This window comes from Solea solea, chromosome 18, assembly GCF_958295425.1.
Source record: "Solea solea chromosome 18, fSolSol10.1, whole genome shotgun sequence".
Taxonomy (NCBI): domain Eukaryota; kingdom Metazoa; phylum Chordata; class Actinopteri; order Pleuronectiformes; family Soleidae; genus Solea; species Solea solea.
This window is the reverse complement of record NC_081151.1, coordinates 5,070,466-5,083,088: the sequence shown is the minus strand read 5'-3', so window position 1 is coordinate 5,083,088 and position 12,623 is coordinate 5,070,466. Positions and strand designations below refer to the sequence as shown.

The window sequence follows — 12,623 nt, the reverse complement described above, 5'->3', positions numbered from 1 at the left end:
CTGCTTCTCTCACGTGCTTCTGCAACATCTAAGTGCCGGGTTTGACCACGATCCACTTATTTTAGTGTATTACTGACGCACAAGGTGTTGAATTCAATATTCTTTCAGTTTTAACTCGGAAAGTGTCATAAAAAAATCTTTATTTATTACATATCCGCTTTTTAAAGTGCAGATAATTCACTTTAAATCAACCAGAAAGTACACGTCACTGCTGTGTCCACTCGAGAGATAGTGAGATGTCTGTCAGCGTCACATTGATTCGTCTTCTAGTGCTTTATCCACAGGCTTCGCTGGTGCCGATCCCAGCTCACATGGGGTGAAAGGTCAATTTAGAGTGTCCAATTAGCCTAAATCTGCATGTTTTTGGACTGCGGGGAGGAAACCGGAGAACCTGTAAAACACGTAAAACTCCATGCAAAGAGAACATCATAAACATTACTTTAAAAAGCATTCTAGATTAGCTATGAGGGTTGGTGGTGCAGTATAAACCCTGTATCTGAACAGTTATTACTGCAGTGAACAGTTTGTGCTGCTGCCAGTGTAGAGTCTCCATGAAGAGGAGAAAGACTCTCAATGCACACACACCAGTTCAGAGCCCTGTGGTATTTTTTCTCCCCCCCCCCCCCCCCCCCCTTTATGTCCTTTTACTGCCACACGGGGGCAGCAAGCTGTGTGTGAAGTTGCAGGGGGGGGGGGGAAGAAAAGGAAAGAATGTTCCTCTCAAAAGTTTCTGATGGGCACCAGCAGAGCTCGAGCTGTGTGGTACTGTACACCTGTGCAGAGACACCTGCGGTAATGAGCTTATGAGAGAACAGATATAAACAGTCCGAGCTCTTTAGAGGTTAATGTGATTATAGCTGCAGCAGCACTGCGACTGACTGACACGAGAAAGAAACAAAAAAACAAAGAAACAAAGAAAGATCAATGAGTTATTTGTTTGAAATACTAGAAACATGATGTAAATAACCAAATATTAGATACAAATCAGTAATAAGTTCAAATATACACACATTGGCGAATAATAAATACATTTGAATACATCTTCAATCAAAAACAAGAGTCTAAAAACCATCTGGTCAACCTTCTGGTTTATTAATAAAGACCTTATTGCAACATCTTTTCCTTCACCTCGCCTCACCACTAATAATAACAATACTACGTCACCAGAGTGGAATGGCCCTGATTGGTTTATCCATTGTCCGGGCACCGCCCCCTCTGCGGTGTGATTGGTGGACAGCCGCGTTGCTGTGACGTGTGCTGGAAAACAAATGCACGTGTTTTGAAACTGTTGTAACCAGCAGCAGCAAACTGCAGCAACTATTTAATGTGTGTGTGTGTGTGTGTGCGCGCGAGAGAGAGAGAGAGAGAGTAACGCGATATTACGATGGGATCGATACACAGGACACACGGGACGATGTTTGCGTCTTAAGTCTGATTCTCTGTGTCGACTTCATTAGACAGGAGAGTCATTTTCGTCACAGTGACAGTGAGTTACAGTGGAATGTTAAAAAAAAGGGGCTTGGGGGTAAAAAGAAGAAAAATGCTCTGAGGCTTCACACAAAGTGCAGTAGAGTCTTTCAAAGACAGGGTCAAGGAAAAGAGCAGCATGTGGGTTTTTGGATATGGCTCCTTGGTGTGGAAACCTGGCTTTGCTTTCCAGAGCAGCAAAATCGGCTTCATCAGAGGATACAAGAGACGCTTTTGGCACGGAGACGATTTCTACCGAGGGGATAAAGAGAGGGTGAGATGCGTTCACGTGCACATTCTGAAATATCTGCATCATTGTCAGGTCACAACACTTGTTCTTCTGTTTCTTGTCTGATTGTGTCTTTGCTCCCTGCAGCCAGCCAGAGTGGCCACACTTGTAGAGGACTGGGATGTAAGTATGTGCTCAGTGTGGGTTGACAAACAATAACTTAAATGTATGAATAACAAATCCAATATTTAGTTGTTGTTTTTTTTTGTGTGTGTGTGTGTGTGTTCCTTCTTTTCCTTAAAGGAACCAAAAAAAATACAGTTTTTAACTAATTTTCAAGTTATAATTAAATTATAACAAGTGTTATGAGTAAAGGATCTTCAATAAGAATGTAAGAGAATGTGAAGTAAACAAACACAGCAGCATCTTAAGTTTATTTTAGAAAAAAATGCGTGAAACCGCCCTTTAATCAGGCCCCTCTAACTTTGTAGATAATGATAGAGCAGAACAGTCTGCATTTCTGCTTCTGTGAGCGCCTCTTCAGCCATAACTTATCTTCTATCTCATATTATGCAAAAGGCCACGCCAAAAGCACCGCGTGTTTGTTTTTCCACGCAGGCTCACACATGGGGCGTGGCCTACGAGGTGACCGACACCCACGCCGAGGAGTCGCTGCAGTACCTGAACATGAGAGAGGTCGTGTTGGGAGGCTACGTAACGCAGACGGTGGAGTTCACGCCAAAGGACGCCGACCAGGCTCCGCTGCTGGCCCTCGTCTACATCGCCACGGCCAGCAACCCCATCTACCTCGGCCCGGCCTCGGACAAAGACATTGCTGCCCAGGTCGCCGTCTGCAGCGGCAAAACGGGCCCCAATGTTGAGTACGTGGTGCGTCTGGCCGAGTTTATGAGGCTCTTCTGCCCAGAGGTGGACGATGAACACCTTTTTTCCATTGAGGCGGAAGTTTTGAACATTTTCAGCGACTCTGGCGGCATCGAGTCCCCCAAACAAAATGCCGTACTGCTGAAAGCGTGATTAAAAAGCCTCCACAAGACATTCCACATTATACAGGGATCCGGGTTTTACTGGGTGAAAGGGGAAAATTATGCCCACAGCACATGTTGAGAGGTATCCGGTGTTTTTACCTCTACTTAGCTCAGGTTTCTCAGTGCTGTGCTTTTAATTTGCAGCATGTCTCATATACAAAAGCTCTAATACACGTACACAAGCTTTGTTGTACACTGGGTACATTTTCTAACAATATGCTACAATAAAAAATCTATTTTAATGGATTTTGTTGCAGCTCAATGACAAGCAGAGGCCCCACGCCCTTTGCACAGCCATGCATGTCCAGTTTCCATAAACACCGGGTGCTCGACAAGTAGCAAAGAAAAGGTGACACAACTGGTGCACGCTTGACTTTGTGTGCACACAACAGCAGTGTCATCAAGTTTTTCAGGTTACAAACACAGCATGTTTTTTTACGTTGCCAGGGTGTTAAAGTTCTGCCAGACACAGCGGTGATCCCTTTTAAAACATCTTGTTAAAAATTCAAAAGAGCTGTGGGCCTTTTTTTGCACAGCAGCCATTTTCACATGCTTTTTGGCAGGACCAACACACAGGTGTTCCCGATCCCACCGATGACGGCTCCACTGAGGTTCAGTCAGAAGTCAGGAGAGTGTGACCGCGATGAGGCAGGTAATGGAACTCAGCCATCGGTCATTTAATCATTAACCCACCCTTAAATGCGCCTTCAAATAAGTTGTGTTCATTAAAAATGGAGCTAAAAAAATTATTTTTATTGTTTTAAATCAACATCTGCATTTTTTTGCAGTCTCATCATTTAATAAAATACTCACGTTAACACACCTAGAGCACCAAAAATAGTTGTTACCAGATATTATATATTATTAGTCCTCATCATACATATCAAACATTAATGAATGTCTGAAATAATTAAAAGTTACCCTTAAAGTGCCAAGATTTTGCCACAATGCATATAAAACTGTGATTTGAATGAGTTTCAATTAGGACATTTTTGTCCCCAAGGTGTGTTAGTGTGAGTATTTTAGTTAACGTTGTTTACAAGAGACTAAAAATATAAAATCAAAATTGAGAACACTCAAAAATGCACAACCTAGCATACATCTTTAACAATATGCATGGGAAAAAAGGATAAAATATTCTAGAAATGAAAAGCCAAAAACACAAAAATGTGTCTAGATGATCCACTTGGTGCTCAGAGCGTTTAATGTCAGCTATAGAGGGAAAGAGCAGACCAAAGATGACTGACTGCCTGCTCCGAGTTTATTGGGGCTTAAGGTCAGGGGGGTGGGAGAAGATAGGGTTTCATTCCATCATCACATGGCTATACCATGTGCGGGGAACACTTTTTTTCTTAAAAAAAGGGAGTTGTATCCATACATAAACGAGCACATGCTGCCGTCGTATAACTCAGCAGAAAACTAGGCCAAAGGTCTGAGCTGTGGAAGCAGCGGGAGACAAGCTCACGTGTGCGGTGTCCATACAGTGTACGTACAGTGTGCACACACTGTACGTACATGCACAAAGTGTACACATTGCACAAAGTGTGATCTGTCGCCCTGCAACCGCACAGCTATCTCTGGCTGCAGGAAACTGTAAAACTGACACATGAGGGGCGGGAAACTGCTTACTACTCAATGACTTATGCCATGAGTCAACACCACAGTTATTTGTCTGTTGCTTATTACGACACATCACGGCAAGATGTCATCACAAGTGCTCCCACAACAACAACAACAACAACAAACATGACTACACGGGGAACTCTGTGTCCCACACAAGCCCACGTTGAGTTTGTTTTCAAATATTTGCTCCCGGTTTAATGACACTGCAAACACGTGTGTGTTTATTTATGTATATGTATCTACAGATCTACCTGCCGCGCTGTAAGTCATAGAGCTTTCACGTCGCCGCGGGTGAAAGCTTCCTGATTTACGATCCGCTCTCGTTAGAGCTATAACAGTAAAGAGAATCCAATCAATATACGCCCCCCCACACACACACACACACTGTTGGGGCTTCTTGGAGGGACGTATGAGGCACTGACGTCGCCGAGTAAGCAGATATTGACACAAACAAACCTCTCCAAATACCTTGGAGAGCTAGCTTGTGTGCATATTCAGCAGGTATGCTGAAAAATGGAGTAAAAACATTGACTGACAGGGATAGACTGTGACCCTTGTGCACTCGGATCCCCTAATCAATATCATTACTCTCCAGAAGAAGATGTCAGTCGCTGTTATCGCAACTGACTATGAGGATCGCACAATACCGCAAAGTGGGGCTAGCGTTTGGCCTGTCACCGCCCACAATAGCGGTCACACACACGCCAAAAACATTACCCCCTACTAATGCGTCGCAAAGCCTCCGCCTGCATGCTCATGTGTACCCAGCTTGAACCCTGACCTTGTGCCTTAGCTCGGCCCGTGTGAGGGTCACCTCACCTCACCCTTCTGTGGCCGAGCTCCTGCCAGTGGATAATGATTTGGCAGTGAAGCCCAGGCCTACTACAAAAGCTGAAACTGATGCTCCAGATGTTACGACAGGTTTCCCAGTAGTTGCATCGAGAGACTGGATCTGGTTTCACACGACGCAGACTCATCTCATTCGTCATTGTGCAATGATAAACACACTATTATTTCATCAATTCCCAGTTGATGTGTCAACTCTTTCTTCTCGTTCAAACAGAGACGTGACTCACGTTCCACTGGATCTCTTAATCCAATCTGGTTGGAGCAGGACTGAGCTGAAACTGAACCGGGGCTTGACAAAATGAAAGCTCCAGCCAGAGAGAGAGAGAGTGGCCTCCTCCTGCTTCATTAGCATGTTTTGTCCCCCAGGAATGGCACTTTTGTGGCTCTTAATTTTATCTCCCTAATCTCATTTACACTCAAACCCAACCACAGCTGCCCGAGCCGGGGCTTGGCTTGGAGTGAGGAGCGCAAAATGTGACCTTTTGTGTCTGTTTTGCTTGAAAAACAACAGCTTACGGTGTAAATTTACTGTGTGACCTCACGGAGGTCCCAGAGAGAAGGTCCCACGTCATCAGGATGTCATGAAGAAAGGGTCTCAGGTGGAGGCAGGAAAGCATAGAACGTTTTTTTTTATTGATGTATACAAACTTCAGAAATATGGGATGAAGTTAGTAAAAGGGTGTGTTTTTAATGTGCTATGTGAGCTATGTCGCTCTGGACGTGAACTGAATCTTGGTGGCGTGACGAAGAGTCACAGTGACGTGCGACGGCGAGTCGTCCTGTGACATCCAGGGCGTGCTCCTCTGATGTTGTTATGTTTTGGATCGCGATAACAGTGAATATGGGACGCTAGTGATCGTGATGAAGAGGTGAGTGGGTGTGTGTAGCATGTGCCGCCTCCTCCTCCCAAGAAACGTCTGTATCCAAGTGAGTAAAGCAGAGAGTGTCAGCGTGTGTTGTTCAATGGAAGCGCACACTGCTTTGGCAACACAAACACACTCACACTGCTCTTGTGACACTCTGTTTACCGATCAATCACTTGCTTCCCTTTGGTCTGAATGTCCTTAAATAAGGCTTTTTTTTTTTTTTTTTACATTAGCCAGCTTTAAGTGTATAGTACTCACACCCTGTCCAAAGAAAATGGGGCATTTGTTTTGGTCAAAACAACCCCACTGCGTTTGTTTAGCAGGCTGCACTACACGCTGATCAGGTGACTCGGCAAATGGTGTCTTTAACCTTTTCCCTCTGGATGTCAGCACCTAGTGTTAAAAATAAAATGCCTACACAACATTTCCCCTCCTCCGAAGGAGCATGCCACACCAGAACAACTGCTGAATATAGACGGTGAAACCTGAGGGGCAACAGGAGGTGGCAGACTTTTTAAAAAGATGCTTTAGAAAACATAAGTTCCATTAACTAACAAGTGTTTTAGAACAGGGGTCTCAAACTGGCGGCCCCGGGGGCCACATGTGGCCGTCCAATCGATTTCATGTGGCCCTCCAAACAATATCAAGTTGTAACGAGTCATTTCTGAGTCCAATTCATTTTCTGTTTTTACTTTTAAATTAATAGATTCATTTTGCATCATAAATGTTTTTTTTTTTTAATTGTTGCATATTAAAACAAGCACTTATTTTGAAATTATCCAATCCAACTTTATTTGTAAAGCACAAAACAAACAAAGTGCTGTACAGAATAATGGTTAAAAGACAGAAAAGCTCACACGAGGCAAAAATACATTAAAAAAAATTAATTAGTAATTAATACGGCATATTGATATGTAATTTTGAGCTCATAACGTCAACCGCAACTGTTGCTTTTCCCAAAAAAGTTGTGCTTTTTTTTTTTACTTGACCGGCCCCCGACTGACCAGACGAGACAGTCACTGGCCCACAGGTCATTTGAGTTTGAGACCCCTGATTTAGAAACTTAAAAAGCAAATAAACCAGTAAAATACAACACAAATATACATTAGCCTCACGTGGCACTCATAAAGACAAACCATGTCTGAGTTAGCGTTCACCTCACTATTGACTATAGATAAGTTATTTGCATTTAGCTTTTGTTACTAGAATAGAGGTAGTATTTTTGAAAAAATTGTGCTTCCCAACCTCAGTTTCCCCTGAGTTGAGAATTATCTTGGCGGACACAATGAAAAGGAAAATACAATTTAAAAAGCAAATAAACCAGTAAAATACAGCACAGGGTGGAATGAAATAGGAACAGGCTCAAATCAACAGGTTAAAACCTGGTTTTAACTCTAAAATAAACTAAACATGCAAATAAAACACAACACTGGGAACTGCCATAGCATAGCATTTGTTTTTAGGAATCACTGGCATCTAGTGGTGAAGTTGCGTATTGCAGACTGCCACAGCCTGGCTCAAGGTTGTGACAACAACACATATGACTTAGAAGAAGGTGTCTGTTTCAAAGAAGTGGAAAGGAAAACTAAGTCTGAGTGCCACCAGTACCAAAGATAAAACATAATTATTGTAAAATAGCTGACAGGCATCATGGTTTATGATAAATTCCAGGGACTTTTCCACATAACAATGAGACCTTGTGATTTATGAATCCCTGTTGGATTTTCCTCACCCGCTGTGACTTTAAAGATGGCCCTGACATTGCGAGGACTCTGAGATTATTCTCAGGTATTCTGACTCACTTTCTTAGCCAGAATCAAAAGGCCCTGGAGGTTTTTCCTGCCATTTTCCTCTGGAGTGTTTTTGTTTTGTTTTTTTCTCTCTCAAAGAACAGGAAAGGGAGTTCGGTTTTTCCCACACACTCGCAGAGGTTCAATATCAATGTCATTTTAGAGACTGCAGGCCCGCAGTGAAGCAGCTGCACGGGCATTGTGATGCTCGTTGTGTGCCACAATGCCTGTGCAGCCAAACAATGCTGATAGTTGAAGCTTCTGCGTGTCAGTTTTAGTGAGTTTTTCTCGCCGTTGATGTTGTTATTCTGCCTCTGTTTGGTCTTGGGGAACAAATTGTGAGCATTATGCGTATTCTTCACCTTCACGTTCCTTTTTATTTCAAGCAACGACAAAAATCATCATCAACAGGCTCCAGTTAACACCTGCTTCACTGCCAACATGAATCAAATATTCCCCTTTGTGTGTGTAATGGCGGGGAATGATGCTTTGTGTTTGTTTGGAAGTTGTTTTCCCCCTTTGAAAAGATCACGTTCTCATGTTAATCAGCCAATTGCGACGGAGTTTCCTGTTTGAACAGATTCTAATCGCGCTCTGTAAGAACGTTTGGTGCGGCGTGGATTGATGTGGAGCCAATTGAAACTAAAAATTTAAAAAAAAACAACAACACACACACACACAGATGCATCAAAGGCCAAAGGGTGAGATCCCTGTTGATATTGTTATTAGCTCCCTGTGATGCAACGGATCAAACATTCAGATGTTTAGTCGCAGTAGTTTGTTTTCATTTGTATGTTGTCGACAAGGGACCGGGGGCTTCTTGTCTCGTGTATTTTGTGTAAATAGTCTTTAATTGAAATGATAATTCTGCACTTATAGTCCTAATCTCACCCATTACAAAATCTGTGCCATCGCATCTGAGCAACATCTGGTTTTCCTTACATGAGTGTGTGAAACATTAGCCTCATGTGGCACTCATAAAGACAAAAAAATCACTTTAAATAAGAAGTGTACTTATCTATTTGTACTTTATTAAAGTCTCTCGCACTGAGACACAAAAGTGCTTTATGTTCATGTGCTGACTGAGAGGCAAAGTTTAAGCACCTCTAAATGTGTGTTTAATCAAATCATTTGTAAATTCCTTCTAAATTCACTCTTGTCGGACAGTTTTGCTGCAAATGCATATTTGTATTTGTATCCCAATACGAGAGCTTGTTCCTGACCCCACTGCAAAGGTCTCTGGAGGGTAGAGGGAGATTAGTGTGCCGCTCCTGGACTCCTGCCAGGGTTTAATGGAGCAGTAACTAAACTGACAGCGACGCTCGCCGACCAACAAAAGGCCCCCAAAAACGCTCCAGCTTTACTTAAAAACTGGGACAGGCTGGTTTACCCTAAGCTGGTTCAGATCTCAAACGATGCAATAACAGTTATGAATTTAATTCAGATTAACTGCAAATGCTCTGATCCACAACACAAAAAAAACAAAACATAAAAAAGGCAAGGAAGTATATCCTGATTCACACGATCACAATGTATTCACGGTCAGAGTTTATGCTTTCCTGCAATAACTGCTGGCTGCGAGTCAAGAATGTGAACAACAGGGGGTTTGGATGGGAGGTAGGGCAGAGGTGGCGGAGAGTCGCACACATCTGAATTCCCATGAATCACTGGGAGCATGACCAGTAAGGTGCTGGAACTCAAGTTGACCTGGGAAGCAGTTATACCGCAGGTTATACCAACTCACGATAATTGGGGTAGAAATGAATTGTTACAGAGGATGAATCCTTGTCACTTCAGTGTTCAGCTGCCGTGCTGCTATTGTCATGGGCTGTACAACAATAATCTAAAATTAGATGCTTGTTTCGATGTTGTTTCGATGGTAGCGATGTGGTGCACCAATAACAAGGCTAAACACTGCGTAACTTTTGTTGCTGATGATGTTTATCCTGCCTTTGTTTGGTCTTCGTGAGCAGGAACTACGTTTGTAACATGCACCCTTCATCTGGGGATAATGGGCTCTGTCAGGCAATACTATCAGACCTGCCTGAGCGAGCAAACACTTCTGCGCTCATAAACACAGACAGGTTCATGTGCAGCTGGTGCACCCTGGTATACTCGTGCGTCAGGATCCTGTAGTATCCCGCTTCAACATCGGGCGGCGGTACAAGTCCGCACGCAGGGAACAGGACACATTCCTACCAAAGAAGAAGAGAACAATGCCACAGCTCCCTCAGACACGTCTGGTTCACAGCTGAAAGCCCTGGGCTGCGCGGACAATCAATGGACACAGTAAAGGCTTCAAATTAATCCGCCACAATCTATGTTCTGTGTCAAATTCATGTAAGCAGGTCACACAACCTTTGACACCAGGCTGGAAACAGTGTCAAAAGATTAGGATGAATCTATCGCTTGTACCCAGCCTTTCTCCCTGTGTCAGCTCCAGCTCCCCCCGCACCCCGACCCTCATATGGAGGATAAAGTGGTAAAAAAAAAAAAAAAAGGATGGCTATTGTATGTAAAGCAAAATACCCGGTGTGTCCTGGCTGTGTGACTTTCAACCACCTCCGAGGACCTTTACAGGAGAGAGTTAATAGTGTTCCCATTATGTGGCGCCTGTCCCGCTCTAATCCTCACCACTTAAGACCCCAGGCAGTATCTACTTAAAGTGACATTATGCCGGAAATGTTATGCAAATCGGTTGTTTATCGCCTCGTCTATGTGTCGGCCACTTGTTTTGTGCATTGTCTATCATGTCCCGTGTTGATGTTTGGCTTAGGGAGGGGGTCGTAATCTTTTATCACCTCTCTGAGAGATTGTTGCTATTGTTGCTATGGGTTGAAACTTTGAATATTTGCGAAAAGAAAAGAACAGTTTTGGTGTATTGAACATTGATCCCATAGCGGTCAAGTCAACATGACTGAATGACTATTTCAAACACTGTGTGATATTATTATATATATATTATTAGGGGCCGAGCGCAGTGGGAGACCCTTACTAAGCAGATTACCCTCGTGAATCTGTGTCAGGATACATTTCTGCATGCAGGGAGTGAAAATGCACACGCAAAACATGTTTACGGTCACATGTTTAAGTCATCAGTGTAAAGGCATGTGCATACCTTACAAGCAGTTGCACAATTATGTCTGTATTTGCATTTGCTGGTCAATCATTCTGTGATGATGAAACAGGAAAGTGATTTTGGCACGCCGAGATATTTAAAGACGACTTCCTGTGTTTGACATTTACCTTGGATTAAGGAACAGCATTGTGACTCACAATCCTCTGTCAGAGGTGAAGCTTGCACGGGAGGCGAGGTGGCAACACAACTTTCATTAGGGGGGGGGCGGGAACAGATGTTGTCCTCTTACTGTGGGGAATAAACTCCATCACTCACACTGCAGGTGGTGGGAAAAAAGGAGGGAGAGAGAGAAGGGAAGAAGAGAACGAGTGAGTGAGTGAGTGAGAAACAACGGCAAACAGGAAGTGGAGACCTTACAACACAATGCTTGCCGAGTTTCCTGCAGGCCCGAGACAGATAAGGAACAACACTTTGTTTAAAGCTGCCTTTTTTACCCCCAAACGTTTTCCCACTCTGCAAAACCATGTCTTATATAATGCTCGTACAAAACAGCTGTGCAACGCCACGTGGATTGTGGGTTCTTGATCTCCAGATAATATCAGCGGGTTTGGTTCTATATGTAGTCGATGAGACCAACTCATCATCTTTAAAAAACAACAACACAGTGACCCCTCAGCTTTGCCCTGTGACCTTTTACATGGTCAGAGTTAAACGGACCTGACAAAGCTGTGCTGACACCAGGTTAAACGAAGGTATGAAAAATTGCCTCTGCAACTCTGCAGAAGAGGATGCTGGAACAAGGCCCCCCTCTGTTGGCCGGCAGCGGTTTTACTGCCATTTATTCATCAGCAGTGCTGCAGTTTCAATGTACTGCAGGAAAAAAATACTGTAAATGCAGTACTTTTGTTTTTGCAAATTTCCCATTGATTTAAGTGCAATCTGAGGCAAGACAAGGCAGGCTTATTTGTATAGCACTGTTCATACACAGGGCAAGTCAAAGTGCTTCACAATGGCATACTGTAGAAATACATGAGGAAAATCATTAAACATTACAATTGAAATAGTCATTAAAATGATGAGAGATAAAAGTGTGCATTTAGAAGACAAGAATGAACTGATAACTAAGATGATTATTGAAGAATTTAAGAAAAAGCTGCAGTAAGTAATCATGGTTTCAGGGTTAGGGTTAAGTGGTTAAAGTGGTAAAGTCTTGAAGATATGTCAACAGCAACACAATGTCTACACATCTATTAGTGTCAAAAGGCTGTTGGTCTTAGTATTTTTACTGAATAGAAACAAGAAGATTGAAGCTGAAGCGGGAGAGAAGAAGCAGGACTTCAGAAGCACAAGTATTGATTCAACTTTTTAGGAGTAGAAAGTACTGAGTAAAAGTAAAACGTCTTCAGAAAGAAGTAAAGATACCGGAAAACCCTACTTAACTACAGTAACAAAAGGTATTTTGACTTCCCAAATCACTATAAAGTTACTTTAATGCCACACTGTAAGTTCTCTAAAGCCAGAGGAGCTGACCTTTCACAGTGGTCGTCCACTCTCTCTCTCTCTTGGTGGGAGTGACCATGCAAATGTGCATCAAAAGGAAACAATCAAAGTGTTGGAGGGATCACTCATCCCATTGGCTGCCTTTGTTCTTTCAAATCGAGGTGTCCTTCCGCT

The 12,623-nt window shown here is 43.1% G+C and overlaps 1 protein-coding gene across 1 annotated transcript; it reads left to right on the top strand.

Moving 5' to 3' along the window:
• Positions 1–1,436: 1,436 nt before the first annotated feature.
• Positions 1,437–2,988, top strand: LOC131444892 (glutathione-specific gamma-glutamylcyclotransferase 1-like). The gene is made up of 3 exons (XM_058615595.1): positions 1,437–1,741; positions 1,844–1,879; positions 2,315–2,988. The coding sequence occupies exons 1-3, from the start codon at positions 1,607–1,609 to the stop codon at positions 2,729–2,731; spliced, it is 588 nt and encodes a 195-aa protein (XP_058471578.1). The 5' UTR covers positions 1,437–1,606; the 3' UTR covers positions 2,732–2,988.
• The last annotated feature ends 9,635 nt before the right edge of the window (positions 2,989–12,623 follow it).

Bases quoted from the DNA above. Each gene is read 5' to 3' on its own strand.
- LOC131444892 (XM_058615595.1), top strand. From the start codon at position 1,607: ATGTGGGTTTTTGGATATGGCTCCTTGGTGTGGAAACCTGGCTTTGCT. The intron at 1,742-1,843 runs GTGAGATGCGTT...TGCTCCCTGCAG, and splicing joins ACCGAGGGGATAAAGAGAGG to CCAGCCAGAGTGGCCACACT. The intron at 1,880-2,314 runs GTAAGTATGTGC...TTTTCCACGCAG, and splicing joins CACTTGTAGAGGACTGGGAT to GCTCACACATGGGGCGTGGC.